The 19,090-nt window shown below is 44.1% G+C and overlaps 1 protein-coding gene across 3 annotated transcripts in view; it reads left to right on the forward strand.

The window, feature by feature from the left end:
- FBN3 (fibrillin 3) overlaps positions 1 to 19,090 on the forward strand; it is a 518,221-nt gene that overhangs the window by 303,545 nt on the left and 195,586 nt on the right. For all 3 annotated transcript variants that reach the window (XM_033955282.1, XM_033955284.1, XM_033955283.1), the window contains 3 exons: positions 16,082 to 16,279; positions 18,109 to 18,234; positions 18,841 to 18,966. In XM_033955282.1, the coding sequence (XP_033811173.1) occupies positions 16,082 to 16,279; positions 18,109 to 18,234; positions 18,841 to 18,966 (450 nt within the window). The remainder of the gene's footprint in view (positions 1 to 16,081; positions 16,280 to 18,108; positions 18,235 to 18,840; positions 18,967 to 19,090) is intronic.

Raw genomic sequence — 19,090 nt, forward strand, 5'->3', positions numbered from 1 at the left:
CACAAACGCGCAAACATTGCAGCAAGACAGAGGAGGGAGCCAGCAAGACGGTAAACACCCGAGGGCAGCAGAGGAAAACACTGCATCGCCCTCGACTGGGCCACACAAAATACTTCACGGGGCCGCATGCGGCCCTTGGGCCGCAGGTTGGACACCCCTGGATTACATGAATTTATTCAGGTACTCAAGCATTTTTCCCTGTCTGTCCCTGTGGGCTCACAATCTATCTAATGTACCTGGGTCACTTGGGGGGATTAAGTGACTTGCCCAGGATCACAAGGAGTAGTATGGGTTTGAGCCCACAACCTCAGGGTGCTGAGGCTGTAGCTTTAACCACTGTGCCACATTCTCTGCTGGGCTTGTAGAAGCACGAAAGTCACTAGCAGAGTGCGTCACAACTTCAGATTCAGATTTTTTCCCAGAAAATCAGTTATATCTAAATTGTCATGGGATATCCCTTCCAAATTCAAAACTTGGGCAGCTCCTTGATTAAATTCTTGCTGCATCGGAGATTTAGATGTCTAGGAAATATAATATGTTTTAGAGATCGGGAGAATAACTTCTTTAGGTTTCAATAGCCCTTCCTTCAGATGTTTCATAAATAAGAGTTGAAGAATAAACTGGATGTTTAGGAAAAGTCAGGAAGTGCAAATACAGGTATCTGAATGAGTATTTTCAAGTTTTCAGTATGTCTGTTAATAATTATTTTATTGTTCATCAGGGCAGATTGCACTGTTTTGTAACTCACGTGTCTCTGTCCCAACTTTCTGAAGTTGCATCTGTATTTTCTTAACTATATCATCTGTATTTGATGTATTCGAGATAAAGGTTACCACATTCGTCAAAGAAGCAATTGCAGCATGCACAGCAGTCAGAGTATCCCACACCGAATCAAAGGAGATATTTGCAGGTCTTTCCAATGGTGCAAAAGTGTTCAAAGACTTAGATTCATATCAATTCTCAGGTCTTGAGGCAAAGGGAAATCCCCTCCATAGGGTCCAGAATTAGGTGTATTAGCTTCAAAATTCACCAGCCACTGAATCGGTGAACTCAACCGATTGTGGTGAATCAAGCGTTCTGCTGAGAGCTGTCCTCTCCAAGTGTCACGCCTACTTGTGACAGGGTTTGCTGCAACAGCAAGCACCAATGCAGGTGAAAGAGGCACATGATGCTGGTGTCTCCCATGGCTGCAACTTCAGAAGCATCCATCTACAGAACAGACATGATGTCCCGGGAGGTATGCTATCTACCTGGTGCCAAAATCCAAGATGTTATGGAAAGATTGTCAAGACTCATCAAGCTTGATGACTATTATCCGATGCTGCTCATCCAGGTTAGCACTAATGATACTGCCAGGTACCCCTACAAAAATATCAAAAGTGACTTTGTGACTCTGGGAGAGTAGGTGTAGCAGTCAGGTGTGCAGGTGGTATTCTCATCCATCCTCCCTGTTCGAGGGTAAGGGCCAGGTCAGAGAAGCACGCATCCTGGAGATGAATGCGTGGCTAAGTGGATGGTGTTGAGAGTGTTTTGGCTTCCTGGACCATGGGATAGTTTTCCAAGGAGTGCTAAGCAGGGATGGTATACATCTATCAAAAAAAGGAAGAAGTGTTTTTGGCAGCAGGCTGGTTAATCTACTGAAGCGGGCTTTAAACTAGAAGTCCCCAGAGGAGTATAAGCCCTCAGATAAGTAAATCACTGAATACCTTTACACAGATTGAAAGGGGGACAATGTCAGGAAAGCAGTATATACCAATGCTCGAAGTTTAGGAAACAAGATTCTAGATCTAGATGAAGCTATGATGGAAGAAGATGGATTGGATATAGTGGTGATCATGGAGACGTGGTTCACGGAGAACCATGACTGGGATGTAGTTATACCAGGCCATAATCAGGAAAGACAGGGCAGGAAGACAAGGAGGAGGAGTAGCATTATATGTTACAGATCATATTAAAGCCACACAATTGCAGGATCTGAAGGGCAAGGAAGTGGCACTGTGGATCAATTTGGAAAGAGGGAATGGTAAATATATTTACATTGGTGTAATATACAGGCCTCCTTCTACAGTGATCCACGCCGGTTCTTTATTCTTTTTCCTTTTTGATGCCTTGTTGATACGCGGTATATATAGATTTTGGCCTCGGTGACCGTATCCTTGAAAAGAGATCAAGCTTGCTCTAGCGTCTTTACAGTGCGCATCCTCTTCTTAATCTTCTTCCCCACCATGTTTCAAGTTTCAAGTTTTATTCAAATTTTGATGTATCCCAATATCATTAATTCAAAGCAATTTACAATTAAAATCAGGGTCTTAATTATTAACTACAACCAACACAAACGGATCTGACGTACCAATACATAAGGGAAGTAGGGAGAACTACAATAAGTATAGTAAAGAATACATATGAGGAAAATACAAATGGAGAGTAAGAAAGTTTAAAAGTAATTATAAAAGTATAGTAAAAATTTAAGAACTTTTTTTTTTTTCAAAATTCTTAGAGCCTAAGAAAGAGGATTAATGAGTTTAAGCATCAAATGGGATCAGTAAGGATTCCAATATTAGGTCTCAAAAGCATCCTTGTACAACCAGCATTTTAACAGTCCTTTAAATTTACTCAATAATTTTTCTTCTTTAATAAATGATGTCTCTGGCTTTCCCATATTTCCTCAGGGAAATACAGAGTGAGGCACTCTCATGGCTCACTTCAGGCAGCCATCTTGGCCACTCCTTCAATAGCTCTACCCACATCTCTTATAGTGCATGAAAACTTCATAAGACAGACAATTAGATATTTTTTAGTCTCCCTGAATGAGAAGACAGTAGAGTTAAAGAGATTTGTAGCACTAGTGTATATCACTATGGGCTAGATTCACTCAATCCGTGTCTGATTCATGTCCGTTTGCATGCAGGCCGACAAATTCACCAAAGGCCTGCATGCAAATGGGGGCGATCGTTGGCACTCCCCCCACCGACCGCACGGATCGCTAGAGAGTGATCCTTGAGCATGTACAGACCATTTTCCTTGCCTATAGATGATCTGCGCATGCTCTCAGCAGGAAACCTTTTTTTTTTTTTTTTTTTTTTGCAAGTCCGTGGTTTTAACCCGCTTTAAGCCTGCGGGTTAAAACTTCAGGCTTGCACTGCGGGTAAGGGTAGGAGAGTTGGGGCGAGAGCAGGAGATTGGGGCTGTAATGGGTTCTGGCGAGCCGGTAGATCCAGTGAGTAAAAGTGGTCGGCCTGGGTCCTCTCCATGTTGTGCTGTTTGGTGATCGTATCAGTCGTTGCCTTTCTTCTGGCCTTCGTCTATCATTATATACATTTCGCTTGTGGTTGTAGTTGGTTGAGATAGGCTTAATGTTGCCTACTTCAGGTAAAAGCAGTCGATGAAAAGGCAGGGTTGTCTCATGGGTATATGATATCCTAGGTAAACTTCAGCTGTTCGTTCCTACTCCTCTCCTCACTTCCAGAAGCTGCTGCTCAAGACATCACCCTTCCCCGGTTCTTCTCCTTTACAATAGGTGCTAATATTTCAAAATGGGTGTGCTAAACATAACTTAAATTATTCCACTGTTCCTGAATATGGATCTAAAACTTGGTCAGTCCATTTTGCCTTTCTCTAGGGCTGGGCCGGCCCATCACTAAGCGGATCAGGTCTTCTGCCTAGGATAGATGCACGTAGAAATCATTTATCTCTGTTCTCCTTCCCCCACCCAGGAGATCGGAGGTGAGAGCAGGAGATCGGGGCAGGCAGGAGATTAGGACTGAGAGCAGAGAAGCAGGGCAGCAGAAGGCAAGGCAGTCGGAAAGGACCTGAGCGACTGGTCCTCAGCAATCGCTTATTTTGGATCGGTCAGCCCAGTCGGTATCCCTCTTTTTTTTTTTTTTTTTTTTGTGAATCGCGTCCCTGCCTACTTTGCATGCCGTTTCCCTCATTTGCATGCAAGGATCGGAATCGAATCAGTACACAGGTTAGAGAATCGGGTCGGAGGGAAAAGGGGTCACAAACCGATCAGTTTGCTTAGTGAATCTAGCCCTATGTGATTTCACATCCTGCTCTGTTCATACTTATCAGTGTCTATTTAAGACATGATTTGGTTCCAGAATGTCACTGACATGCATATAATCCCAAACTAGCTACACCCAGTGTAATTAATCCAGGCATAAAATTATATTCCTGGTAGCATTAGATACCCTAGCATTATCATGCAATTTACTCTCCAGTCTCCTCCTAATGTGAACAGCAGCCACAGCAGGGAATCTGAAGTGAATGCACATTCACTGCTACATCAGAGGCATGATTGAAACCTGCAGGAATTCAAGTCCATTCATAAAATGAACTTGATATAGACTCATGAAGAAGACAGTCCCTTCTCAGAGTTTACAATCTAAACAGACAAATAGGATGCCAAGGATATAGTTAAGGGGAGCGGTTAATCCGCTGGCTAGGTTGGTGGGAAGTAAGGAGTAGGGTTATGGATTGAAGGCTGTATCAACAAGGTGGGTTTTCAGTCTGCTTTTAAACAAGGGAAGGGGTGTGGCAGACAAATTCAGGTAATTTACTCAATGCATAGGGATACCCAGCCTTGGACAGCCTCTAAGGAGAGAACATGGGTGTTCCAAAACCTGAGCACAAGTTCACTATGATGTCACAAAGCATCTACGTTGGCCTATCATGCTGCAGTTCTCTTAGCACAGTTGTTTTCTGGTGTCACAAGTTATCTTCTTTGGTCAATTACACTGTAAAACTCAAGGAGCAGGTGAATTCTGATGTCAGGAAGCACCTGGATCCAAGTGCTACTGCAATTTTTGGCAGCTATTCTTTCAGTTCTCCATTATTTGTGTGGATAGTAATCCTGGGTCCTTCAGTGGAGGGATTGGACTCCTGGTGAATGAGGACAAATGAGTCAAGCAAGTCACTATATCTTGATTTTGGACCACAATGCTCTAGTAGTTAATAAACAGATGATGTGTGTTAGTCAATGAAGTTCAATTTGTAGATCTGGCAGCTTTGAGTGAAATGGTGTGGTGGTCATGTTAGTCCACTTTTTCAAGGTAATATACAAAATTCAGTTACATCTACTCTGGATTCTGTATGTAAGGTGATTTATCCCTTCCTGAAAACTGCCTCCCCTATAGAGGCAGAGCCCCAGTCCACACCTCAGTTTTTTCTATTTAAGCAAACTGTGCAGATGGCTTCTGATCTGTTCTGCTTAGTTTTTGGGGGTTTTTTTTTTTTTTTGCTTTCTTGCGTTTCAAGTTTGTTTTTCTGAGGTTTTGGTGCACTGAGACCCCATTCTTGGAGATTTTCTGCCTGGGAAAGGAAGCAGACCTTCTATGCCAGTCTGCAGCTCTGCAGGGCAAGCCTTCGGATGGTAGGGTTACCATATGGTTCCATAAAAAGGAGGACAGATTGAAAGCAATGGGAGTAAAACCTGGATGTCTCAATCCGTCCTCCTTTTTCTGGAGCCATATGGTAACCCTACCATCCAAAGGCTGACATATCCAGGATGGGACACAGCCTGCAGCCATGCAGCCTTCGATCCAGGAAGCGTTTTCTCCGGTGTCTGCTTCTCGGGTAAGCAAGCTGGCCCCTAGCTCCAGTGACCTTTGAGATCCCGACGGCTGTGATGGTGTGTCAGACTTCATGCCATTTTTGCCCCAGGATTCTGTATGACTCCGGTTCCTTGTTTGGGCCCGACAGCCATGAGCATTCCCTGACTCTTGAGTAAGGGAATTATCATTGTGCTCATTGCCTTTTCAGGTCAGTCTCTGTCCACCACTTTATTTCTGATTCTGTGTCGGAGTCGAAGCTGGAAACGCAGCCCTCCACTTCCAAATATATGGTCATGAGTGGCATTAATGACCAGACTTCCTTCTTTCTGGCTCATCTGGATGTTACTGCTCTGATCACAGGGAGACCCCAGAGGGATCACTGCGGGTTGCTAAGGCAATGGCTTAAATTTATCCCATAGTGCCTGAATTCCAGCAGTTCTTTGCCCAACCGAAGGTGGATTTTGCGGGTGCTCAGATCACCAAGCGTATTGCTCTCCTGAGCGAAGGTGGTGTCATGCTGGAGATCAGAGCTGCTGCCACCTCTTCTTTTGCTGCAAGGGCCTGCCACACCAGGTTGCGTCCATTCCGCCTCCAGCTCTACCCCATTCCGCTCCCATCCCACCCCTCTGGAGCGCACATGCGTAAGACATCATCACGTTGGCATCCCCTCCAGATGCAGCCCTGAGATCAGGGACTTCCAAAACCTGGACAAACTGCTGGGTTTTTTATATCCCTTCGAGCACCCGGACAGTCCTCTAAAAAGAGGACATGTCCGGGTTTTCCTGGACATCTGGTAACCATAATCTAGATGGATAGCAATCTCTAATACAGTGCTGCTGAATATGTGTGTAATTTGAAGCCATCTAAGTTAGGCATTTCAAATTATACATTGACACACAGCTGAACATTTACTTTCCAGTCTATAGCGAAGGATGGAGGGTGTGTTCAGTCTACAGTGGAGCCAGCCAGTCTATGGTGAAGAATCGGGTGCATCCATTTTATTGGGGAGGGCTCTCTCATGATCACTTGTGGCTATGATTAAAGGGACTAAAGCTCAGCCATCCTGCTCTTTCTTCTCTCCCTCTCAGGCTGCTGAGTAACCTAAAGTCAGGTACAGTAACTCCAGTTAGTAAGGAGCTTTCCCCACATTCGTTGTTAAACAGTGGAGGATTCAATAGTTCTGAGCAGTCAGTGTGACTCTCCCTTAAGCCTCAGAATACTTTCGTATGAATTGAGTGTGTAAACACAGGATTAATGACTTGCTCTTTCTTTCTCTCCCTTATCTCTGTCCTTTTTCCTTATCCTCCATCTGTGTGTCTCTCTTTCCCTTTAGTTAGGGTTACCATATGTCTGGATTTCCCTGGACGTGTCCTTTTTTTTTTTTTTTTTTTTTTAGGGCTCTGTAGCTTTATTTTACTATTTTTGTCCAGTGAAACCCGGACATCTGGTAACCCTACTCTTGGATCCTGGCCTGCCTCTCACCAGGGTTCTACAGGACCTCCACCACTCCAGGCGACCAGTCAGTGCCTCCACCTGCGTCAGCTCGCCCATCAGGATCCCACCCCAGCCATGACCCAACAGTCTTCCGGACACCAGCTTCATCCAGCTGGGGTCCATTCACATTTCTGCTGCTGTCGGCGGTGGTCCAGGAACCCCCTCTGCTCTTTCTGGCCCCATCCTAATCTTTGGCATACTAGAACTCCTCTCTGGCTCTGCTCCTCATTGCCGTGCATGCGCCAGAATGAGTGCACCTCTCCTCCCTTTCCCCAGCGGCTGGCACACAGAATCAACCAGCACCGTGGCCACTGGGAGAGAGATCAGCTTATCTACATGCCTCCTACTACCGCGGTCTCACCAGCCCAGAGCAGCCACACCACACCTATCCACAGGCCATGGCAGGACTGCAGGAAAGCCTCCAGCCCACACAGCCAGACTCCTGATGGGTTTAAAATTTATTTTTTTGACTGGTTACAGAATGATGAGGGGAGAGATAGGGCGGTCATGCTAAATGGAAGGATGGGAGAGAAAAAAGGGACCCTGGATAGAAAAGTGGGACAGGGAAGATGCTGGATGTAAGGATGGGGGAGAGAGAGGAGGAAATGCTAAATAGAAGGATGGGAAAGAAAAATGAGACCCTGAATGGAAGGGTGGGGAGAGAGGGGAGACGCTGGATGAAAAGATGAGGGAGAGGGAAAGGGACATGCTAAATAGAAAGGTAAAGAGAGAAAAGGTGTCATACTGGATAGAAAAGGGGCAGAGAGAAGATGTTGGGTGGAAGGATGGGGAGAAAGGAGAGAGGCTTGATGGAAGGATGGGGAGGGGCACATTAAATGGAAGAATAAGGAGAGAAAAAGGGGACATGCTGGATGGAAAAGGCAAAGAGATGCTGGATGGAAAGGTGGGGAGAGATGGGGGAGATGCTGGTTTGAAGTGAAGAGAGATCTGAGGGAGAGAGAGAAGAGTGACACAGTGGATGGAAGTGGGAAAATAGAGAAGGACATGTTGAATGGAAGGGAGCAGAGGACAGAGTTAGTAAGAGATTGGAGAATACAAGAAAGGGGAATGAGAGGTGTGGTGTGAGAGAAAAAAAGATAGAATGTTGTACTGTAGGTAGACAGTAAAAAAAACAGACAGACATTGAAAACCATATAATATGAATGAATGAAGAGAGGGAGAAAAGTAAATTGAAGAATGCTGAGAAAGTAAAAAACAATGTTCGAGATGGATGTAGTAGTGGAGGAGATGAAGAAGACAGGAGGCAAGAGAAAAATGACAAATGTACACCAACATGATTAGAAAAATTAGATGACTAGACAACAAAGGTAGAAAAAAAGAATTGTATTTTTAATTTTGAATAAAGTACAAAACTCACAACTGAAAGTCTGATATATCATGTGGGAGAGGGTGGGGGCAATGCAAGAAAGGATGGGGCTGTACCATAGAGGTCAAGTCACACAGGGCACAATTATAGCTTGCTAAGGCCCTGACTGTATGCAGCCGTCTGGGAGAGGGGTGGGGCCATGTGTCCTCTTTTTTTGTCTTCTCAAATACGGTAACCCTACCTTTAGTTGCCTCACTCTTTCATTATGGAAGCATGCAGGTTAAAGGAAGATAGTGCAGGAACTCAAATGTTAAAGTGATGCACATCTGTGACTAGTTAGAAGTGCTATGACTAACGGCTGTTTTCCTTATCCCTGATCCTTCATGAATGCCCTAGTGCTTCCCAATTTTTATGTGCCTGTGACCCCAGGATTACAGCCAAAATAAAACTGTAACCCCCCTGGAGGTGCAGAATAATGATGTACTTACAGAGAGCCTAGATCAAGACCCCAAAAGCAGGTTTTATGACCCCATTTAGGAACCCGACCCACTGTTTTGGGAACTCTATCCTAGGTCCTAAAACTAGAGGGACTCTTCAAAGTTGTCCAGGGGGAAAGTGAAGTCATCTGCCAACCCAAGACCCCAAACCCCAAAGCTTTAGAACAGCTCATATGAACTGAAACCTAGCCTGTTTTGCTGCCTGTTTTCTATGACCTAGAGAAACTGTTTGGGCTGGGTTGGCTCAGAAGAGACAGACCTCGTATCTGTCATGAAAGAACCAAGAATATAAAAGTTTGGAATATTTCTGTGGTTCCTGTGCTGCCCTCAGACTGATCCTATGATCTTCTGCCAGACCGTGACCACATCAGTTCCACCTGTGGCTTCAGGCTCCAGTTTTCCAGACTTTCTTCAGGAGAAAGAAAGAAATGTTTGTCTACTGGGAAGAGATTCAGTCTTAGGCCTGTTTTACTAGTTTCTTAACAGAAATACATCACTTTCTTCTGCTCTAGCACCCTAGCCCCACTGCCAGGGCTGGCCACAGCCTGAAAGAGAGAGATCTAATTAATATGGGAGAAGTACTTCCTCCCCCTCCCCTCCACTGTATCCTGCATGATCTTCTCCCCTTCAGCCCCCACATAATCTTTTTCCAGATCTTGTCACTGCCATGTTGTGATACATAAGTGAGAAATTGTTTTCATTGGGATAATTTCAGGCTTTTGGTTCAGTCTTTGGTCTTGTCACAATTGGATTATTGTAATCTTTTATATGTTAAAGTTAGAACTAGACTTCAGTTACTACAAAATATGGCAGTGAAGTTAATTTTTTCATAATCAAAATATGATAGAGTTAACACCCTTATTGCATGGAATTGCTTTGGCAACCAGTAGAGGCTAGATCTATTTTTAAGACGTGTACTTTAATTTTTTATATATATTATTTGGGGGAAACACCAGATTATATGCAGGACTTAGTTATTTTCAAGTTTATTAATAGCTTGATATGAGTATACTGCCTATTGTCATAATGTCTAAGTGGTTTACAATATAAGTAAATGGAGGAGACAATGAAATGTAGAGGGGGATAAGAGGGTTGAAGATAGGTTAAAGAAGGGGATACAATATTAAATAGGAAAGGGGAGCAAGAAAGGGGAAGTGGGGATTGTATGCACAGATTTTAATAGACAGTAATAGAATAAGATCTTCTAGACAATTTTTGGATCTTTCCTATCCTAGCCCCCCAGAAGTAATTTATAAAACAATTTTTTCACTTACTTTTCAGTAGCTTGCAGCTAAACGCTGGAATCAGTTATCAGGTTGAATTAGAAGGATAGATAACTATGGCTTATTTCGTAGATATCTTAAAGGGTTTCTATTCTCAGAATACGTAATAGCAAGAGGGGCATTTTTGATATGATGCCTAAATCTAAGTTTAGACATCTTGCAGAAGATGCACCAAAAATTGAGTAGCGAACATGTCTATTTTCAAAACTGCAAGATGTCTTGTCTATCTTGTTTTTTTTCAAAAATGTGCTCTGTGGATCTGTCTACTGTGCATCTACATTTTGAACCATTTTTGAAAAAAACACAACCAAAAGAAAAACACACAAAACCTGTGTGCAGTTCTGGTTGCCTTATCTCAAAAAAGATATAGCAGAATTAGAAAAGGTAAAGAGAAGGGTGGCAAAATGATAAAAGTAATGGGACTACCTTATGAGGAAAGGCTAAAGCAGCTAGGGCTCTACAGCTTGGAGAAGAGATGGCTCAGGGGAGATATGACAGATGTCTATAAAATACTGAGTGGATTGGAAAGGGTAGAAGTAAATCGCTTGTTTACTCATTCCAAAAATATCTAATCTAATTAGAATTTCTGAATCGTACTTATCCAGTACAGGTTCAAGGTAATTTACAAGATAAGAGGCTCTTGCAAGGACATGGGGGAAGTTACATTACATTTTAGAGGAAGGTTACATTGTTGTAAGATGCTGTACAGATAGCAGTGGCATAGTAAAGGATGGGTGGTCTGCCCCAGTGCTATATTGATGAGCATGCAGGCACCCATCTTCCTTTCCACTGCTCGCTCCTTCCCTGCGCCCTACTGCCGCGCGTTCGCACCGCTTCCCTTTCCCCATACCTCTGTAACGTTCCTGGCGAGTAGCAATCCCCAAGCTGCTGCTGCGCCGTGTCGCTCTTCCTCTGACATCACTTCCTGGACCCGCGCTTAGGAAGTGACATCAGAGGAAGAGCCAACGCTGGTGCGACAGCAGCTTGGGGGTTGCTACTCGCTAGGAATGTTACAGAGGTACTGAGGAAGAGAAGCAGCGCGTGCGTAGCACTACGGGGTGGGGAAGGTGTGTGGAGGTGGGGGGGAGGCAGGGAAGGGGCGCCACTGCCCCAGGCGCCTCTCACCCTCACTCCGCCACTGCCAAAGAGTACAGGATGAGGAGATACCATATCATAGTGAAGACTGTACAGTTACAGGGAGGAGATGGTTATAGGTTTGCCACTGGATTAACGTGCATGCAAATGGGCAGAAGGCAAGGATAGTTGCTGGTGCCAGGCTTGAAGAGTAGGCGGAGTTACTGTGCAAAGAGGAATTTATCATATAAGTATGTTTTCAGTCTTTTCCTGAGGTGAATACTAGAACTACGTGGCATTCGATGACGCTACTAAGTAGTAGATTTAAAACAAAACAGAGAAAATATTTCTTGAATTTGTTGCTGGAGAATGTAGTGAAATCAGTCAGCATAATAGGGTTTCAAAAAAAGGTTTGTATAATTTCCTAAAAGAGAAGTCCATAGGCTATTATTGAGATGGCTTAGGGAAATCCACTGCTTATTCCTAGGAAAAGCAGCATAAAATCTGTTTTACTTCTTGGGATCATGCCAGGTACTTGTGACCCGGATTGGCCATTTTTGGAAACAGGATACTTACTGGGCTTGATAGACTTTCGGTCTGTCCCAGTATGGCAATTCTTATTTATTTATTTATTTATTTATTTGGATTTCTATCCCGTCCTCCCAGTAGCTCAGAACGGTCTACATATGAACATACACAGAGGAGAGTAAATAGACATATAAGTAATACAACAGGTTTAGTCATTGGATTTATAGAATTTGGAGAGAATTAAGTACAGGGAGAGTATAGCAGAAAGAGAGAAGGGGGAAAACAGTAGTTTAGTTTAAGGAAAGTTATATGCGTTTAGATACAATTTGTTGGTGGAGAGAGTAAGAGAGGGTTATATTGGAGTTTTGGGGGGAGATAGGAGAGTGGAGGGAGGGGTAAGGGGGGGAGAAGACAGAGGAGATCTTTAGTTGAAGAGGAGGGTCTTTACCGATTTCCTGAAAGTTAATAATGAGTTCTGTTGTCTAAGTTGGGGGGGGAGTTGGTTCCAAAGGTGTGGAATGAAGTGGCTGTAGGAACGTTTGTGGGCTGTTTCTGTGAGCAGGGATCTTCCGGGGGGGGGTGCAAAGGCGTATCTCTGACTTTGAGCGGAGGGTGCGAGTGGGGTTGTAGATGGGTAGCTTGGATTTTATGTAGGAGGGGGTGGTGGAATAAATTCTCTTGTGGGCAATTGCCAGGGCTTTGAAAGTACAGCGTTGGCTGATTGGGAGCCAGTGTTCAGCATGGAGTGCCGGGGAGATGGCATCGTGGTAGTTGAGGTTGTGTAGGAGGCGGATGGCTGCATTTTGGACTCGTTGGAGGCGTTTGATATTATTTTTGGTTAGTCCATTAAATAGGGAGTTACAATAATCCATTCTGGAGAGGACATATGCGTATAGGAGTTGGGCGAGGTCTGGTGTGGAGATGTAGGGTTTGATCCTTTTCAGTTGGCGAAGGTAGTAGAAGGAGGTGGAGACTACTTGGGATATGTGGGCAGATAGGGAAAGGTGTCCGTCTAGGGTTACTCCCAGGCTGCGAACTTGATCTGCTGCCGTTAGTAGAGTGGAATCCCATGTTAGTGTAGGTCGTAGGTATTTGGTGTTTTTGTTTCTGATCCATAGGAGTTCGGTTTTGGAGGCGTTAAGTTGAAGCTTGTTGTTTGACATCCAAGTTTTCATGTCAGTGAGGCAGAGTTTGAGGTTAGCAATTTGGGATGGCCGGTTTTCGCCTAAGGGGAGGAGCAGTTGGATGTCATCTGCATAAGAGTGGATTTTGATTTTATATTTTTGCGCTATATCGATGACGGGTTTGATGTAGAGGTTGAATAGGAGGGGGGATAGAAGGGCGCCTTGAGGAACACCATATTTGATAGGCTTAGGGTTAGATTTATGTGTCCCTAGTAGGACGGTTTGGGTCCTTTGGTGAAGGAAGGAGGTGATCCATTGGAGGGCTGTGTCTCTGATTCCGAGGTCGTGGAGTCTAGATGTGAGTAGATGGTGGTCAACTGTGTCGAAGGCAGCGCTAAGGTCAAGTAGGACTAGTAGGGCGTCATTGCCTTTGTCGAGTATTGACCAGCTGTCGTCGATGATATCGAGGAGTACTGATTCCGTGCTGTGGCCTTTACGGAAGCCGGATTGGGCTGGGGATAGGGCAGCTTGTTCTTCAATGAAAGGGTGTAGTCGGTGGAGCACAATTCGTTCAAGGAGTTTGGAGACAATTGGGAGGTTGGAGACTGGGCGATAGTTGCCAGGTTCATTAGGATCAAGGGAGGGTTTTTTGAGAGTGGGCTTGATAATAGCTGATTTCCAGCTGAGGGGGACAGTTCCAGTAGTTAGAGAGGTGTTAATGATGGGGAGGATGGATTCTGCCGTGGCGTCTCCGGCAGATAGCAGGAGGCTGGACGGGCAGGGGTCGAGGATGGTGTTGGAGGGTTTGAGTTCTCTCAGGGTTTCGAGGACCTCCGCATGAGTAGTTGGATGAAATTGGGAGAGAGTGGTGGAAGGGGGGGTATATAGAGTTGGCTGGGGCTGAGTGGGATTGGGTTTGGTGTTGACGTCGAGGTTAGCTCGGATTTTTTGTACTTTGGACTGGAAGAAGTCCGAGAGAGTTTCGCTATCGAGTTCTGTTTGGTTGGTTTGATTATTCCTTTGGGCGTTGGTGAAGAGATGGTTGGTGAGGGTGAACAGTTGTTTAGATCTAGAAGGGGCTTGTTGTAGGAGACGAGCGTAGTAGGTCTTTTTTGCTTCTAGAATGTTCCTATGAAAACCTGACGTGCAGAAGGGCTCCCAGGAGAGGTTTGGGAACCACTAGGTTATAACCTTAAAAGCTATGCCTCACTGGGAGACAGGTTTAAGAGTGAACGGAGAGAGGCCAAAAGGTTACAGAGAGTAATGAAAATTGGCCACTCCCCTTAAAACTTCTTTACATAAATTAGACCAGCAAAAAATCAGGTTTAACTTATGCGCAGAAATGGTGACATGGTCGCTGCTTGTAGAGCCACTTACACAACTGCCACTGTCACATATACAAATAAGGTAAAACACTGGCACCAGCTATTCAATATCAGACCCATAGAAACAAGACACATTGCCAGCTCTGAATATATTTCATATCTAAATATCTATGAAGCTGAAATCCAGATATTGTTATTGTCAGTACTGGCATGTCCTGGTTTTGAACTTATATTTACTTTGTAGTGTCCGATCCTGCCCATTGAAATCAGTGCTGCAAGTTCCATAATGCACCAGGTTTGGGGGGTGAAAAATCCATGATTTTCCCAAAATCTCTAGCTGGGAACTAGGTATCTTGGTAGCTTGGCATCACTGCACTGGCACCATGAAAATTCACTGGCCTTGCCTCTGCTGTTAGCTTCTTATCTCATGACTGTAATTTCTTTGGGGCAGAAAACTCTACCTCACTTTTGTTATCCATGTACCATATATACTCGAATATAAACCTATTCGACTATAAACCGAGGTAACCTTTATCTCAAAAAAAAAAAAAAAAAAAAAGAAGTAAGAAAAGTTGACTCAAATATAAACCGAACTCATGTTAGTCTTGTAAGGTTGCTGTGGAAGTGAGAAGGCCTAGTGGTTAGAGCTGCTGCTGCCTCTGCACCCTGAGGTTGTGAGTTCAATTCCAGCCTGCTCCTTATGACTCTGGGCAGGTCACTTAATCCCTCCATTACCCCTAGTACCACAGTTAGGGCTCCTTTAACGAAGCCGCATTAGCGATTTAACGCGCGCTAATTTGCCGGCCACACTAGCAGGTGGTAGTTTTTTGGCTAGCGCAAGGTTTAGCGCGCGTTAAAAAGTTGCATGTGATAAAGCCTCTAACACAGCTTTGTAAAAGGAGCCCTTAGATTGTAAGCATGCAGGAACAGATAAGGAAAATACTTAAGAGTGCCTGATTACTAGTCAAAGTATTGTAACTGCTTTGGGTGAATCTCTTCATGAAAATGTGATAAATAAACATAGCAACCACTGTGGGAACTTGCATTAGCCATTTTGAGTAGTGAGACTGCACAAGGCAGGAACATAGGAAGATTGCTCTTGCCCTGGCTCACCACTGGACCAGCAGGGCTTAAGGTAGGTCCAGGGAGAGGCCTGTAATAGGTCTGAGAGGAGGAAGATTCCAATATAAACCAAGACTGCCATTTGTTTTGGCCCAAAAATCTAGGTTTATATTCAAGTATATAAAGTATTCTATCTCTGCTATGGCTTCTCTGTGTATGCCTTGTACCTCTTGAAACTAGGAAGAGGGTTCTGCTGTCTGTTTAGTAGGGTGACGGGTCAAAAGCGCGCGAGGACAAAGGCGTGCCAACAACCGAGCGCGGACAACTGAACGCAGTGCTTAATCGCGCCGAAGAAAACCCATATTTTAAAGAGCTCTGACGGGGGGTGTGGGGGGGAACCCCCCCACCACTCTACTTAATAGGGATCACGCTGCCTCACGCTGCCATGTTGGGGGGGTGTAACCCCCCACATTATACTGAAAACTTAACTTTTTCCCTAAAAAACAGGGAAAAAGTTGTTTCCAGTATAATGAGGGGGGTTACAACCCCCCAAGCCCCCCACAACGCCAGCGCGATCTCTATTAAGTAAAGTGGGGGGGGGTTCCCCCCGTCGGAGCCCTTTAAAATATGGTTTTTCTTCGGCGCGATGAAGTCCTGCGCTCAGTTGTCTGCGCTCGGTTGTCGGCACGCCTTTGTCCTCGCGCGCTTTAGACTATGAACCGTTTAGTAGTAGGGACAATGCCAGGATATGATGCATAATTCCAACCTTTCACCCACACCTCTTTGTAATATCTTCTTTCTGTTTCCTCCCATAGATTATCGTACTGGCCCCTGCTTCACTCAGGTGAGCAACCAGATGTGCCAGGGCCAGCTGAGTGGCATTGTCTGCACCAAAACTCTGTGCTGTGCAACCATTGGCCGTGCCTGGGGGCACCCCTGTGAAATGTGTCCTGCCCAGCCTCACCCTTGCCGCCGTGGGTTTATTCCTAACATACGCACAGGAGCCTGTCAAGGTATGGAGTGGGTATAGCTGTCTCTAGGGAGTTCTCCCAAGGACTCCCACTTTAGCTCTGTTTACAGATAAAATGCATCTTCACCTCCAGAGTCTAATACAGTTTCTTGACTTCTGTGCTCTCGTTTCTATAAGCACAGTGGGCTTTGCAGATTTGCTTTCTGTGCTGAGGAGAGCAGAATATTGTAATTCCCAGAAAGCTTAGCTGTGGTTTAAAGCAGTGATTCTCATATCTAGTCCTGGAGGCATCCTAGTCAGTCAGGTTTTCAGGATATCCATAGTGATTTTCATAAGAATTATTTGCATGCACTGCCTCCCCTGTAATCAGGCAAAGATTACAGGGAGTTGTTTGGGAGTAGAGAGAAAAGCATGCAGCTGTGTTGCACTTTTTTTTTTTTTTGGGGGGGGGGGTGGAGCTGATAAAGCTCATAACCCAAAAGTTGGAAAAAGTAAATTCCTGGCTAGATTTACATATGATTTCTTTGAACATTGAAAAGTCCAAATGAATGATTTTTCCCAACAAGGAAGGACTTTTTCTGCAGACTCCTCTTAAATGTAAAACTCAACCTCTTAAAGTTGTGCCCTTTGTAAAACTACTCGGAGTCACTTTCAATAGCAAATTCGATTATCAACGTTGTATGATCTGGTCCATATCCAAATTGTTAGAGCCTGCTTCTCTGAACATCTTGATCCATTCTCTCGTGATTTCCTGCATTGATTATTGTAATGCCCTCTATAAAGGCATAACTAAAAAAGAAATAAGAAGACTCCAGATTATACAGAACACTGCAGTAAAGATTATATTTAATGCAAGAAAATTTGACCATGTCACCCCCCTCTTACATAAAGCTCATTGGTTATCAGTAGAACAAAGAATCACTTATAAAGTTATTTTATTAACTTTCAAAATTAAACAAAATAACCAACCCAAATTCATTAATAATCTTATCCCCTATAATCCTTCTAAGACTCTAAGATCGACTGCTAAAAATCTCCTTTCTATCCCGTCTCTGAAGTATATAAATACAATGAGGTCCACCATCTTCTCGGTTAGCACACCCTCTCTTTGAAATAATATTCTATCCTATTTACGGGAAGAATCAATTCTTAATAATTTTAAGATGAAGTTAAAAACATTCCTCTTTCTTGATGCCTTCAAGACCTAAATGTCCTATTCAGGGCAACATAGCTTGATTTTATATTTACCTACCCTTCCTTTTGTTTTGTTCCCTATATGTTTTCTTTCTACTTGATTACTGTAGTTCTTGCCCTTTTACCTTTTGTTCCCGTTTGTCTTTGTTTTAAATGTTTTTTTTTTTTTTTTTTTAATTATCGTTACTTTTAATGCTGTTTTATCATCTTAAATATGTATTTTAGTCAAAGTATGTTTTTATGACTTTGTACACTGCCTAAAAGGTTGATTGGGCAGTATAAGAAATTTTAAATAAACTTGAAAACTTGAAACTTGATTTCTGAGGCAGCCATCTCTGCACCAAAATGCAAATCAGTATCGTCTGATCGATAAAAAGCAACCTTTTTACCCTGGAATTTGATTGGTCCTCCTTTACTTTTTTTTCTTCATTGATCTTTGAATATCTAAATCTTGATAGAAAATACTGACTCTGAACATTTACTGGCAGATAGCTGGTTAGGACTATACATAATCCTGTATTGTATTTTTAAATTTATTTTCAATTATTAGCATTAGGAAAGGGAATTTTCCTGAAATAGAGAAATATATCCAGCAGCTTTGCTGTCTTCATCTCTGGAATAGTTTGGTTCCAGTTGCTAATACTACCACCATCCAATTCCTTTTCTGTCTCATTCTAGATGTGGATGAATGCCAGGCCATACCTGGCCTATGTCAGGGGGGTAACTGCATCAACACCGTGGGGTCCTACGAATGCAGATGCCCTGCTGGTCACAAGCAGAGTGAGACCACCCAGAAATGTGAAGGTAAAATCCTAGACCCCTTTCTAATGTCCTTTCCATGATGTCTGTATTTATGGCTTTCTATCTGGTCTAGATGACGCGCTGAGACGGAAATGGGGCTATGGGGGGAGGGGGCAGCGGCCTCAGTTTAAGGTACCTAGCACATCCAAGCTCCATAAAATTTCCAGTCACAGCCCCATAAAGACTCTGTCTAGTGTTACCATACTTCTGGATGTACCCAGACATGTCCTCTTATTAGAGGACTATCTGGGTGTCAGGTGTTTTTTCAAAACCCAGATGTTTGTCCAGGTTTAGGAGCTTGGGGCTGTGTCTGGAGGGCATGTGATGTCATCACGTCTCATCTGCGCATGCTCAGAGGCCCTTCAGACATGGCCCTGAGCTCACTGAAGGAGAAGAGACGAGGTTCATGAAGGGGTGGGGAAGGGGCGGAAGGGGAAGGGCTGGAGACAGGGCCACGTGTCCTCTTTTTTTGCTTGAATAAATATGGTAGCCCTATCTCTGTCCCTAATAATCATTCCTCTATGAGTTGGTCTTGTACGATGGATGGGGAGGGGGAGGGGAGACACTGTTTTTGGCCATTATGTGCTGATCTGCTTCTTCTCTCCTCAGATGTCGATGAATGTAGCACAATTTCTGGAGTGTGTGATGGAGGCCAGTGCACAAACACTGCTGGGAGCTATGTCTGCACATGTCCTCGTGGTTTTGTTACCAGCCTGGATGGCTCTCGCTGCCTGGGTAAGACCAACTGAAGGGGGAACCATTTTTCTTCCCGGGGTTTTTCTGAAAGCAACCACTTGATACACCTGGTATGTGTTCATTTTCCCTTATGGTGCCCTGCTAATATATTGCCAAAGGCAAT

The sequence above is a fragment of the Geotrypetes seraphini genome, chromosome 8 (assembly GCF_902459505.1).
Source record: "Geotrypetes seraphini chromosome 8, aGeoSer1.1, whole genome shotgun sequence".
In the NCBI taxonomy this organism is placed as follows: domain Eukaryota; kingdom Metazoa; phylum Chordata; class Amphibia; order Gymnophiona; family Dermophiidae; genus Geotrypetes; species Geotrypetes seraphini.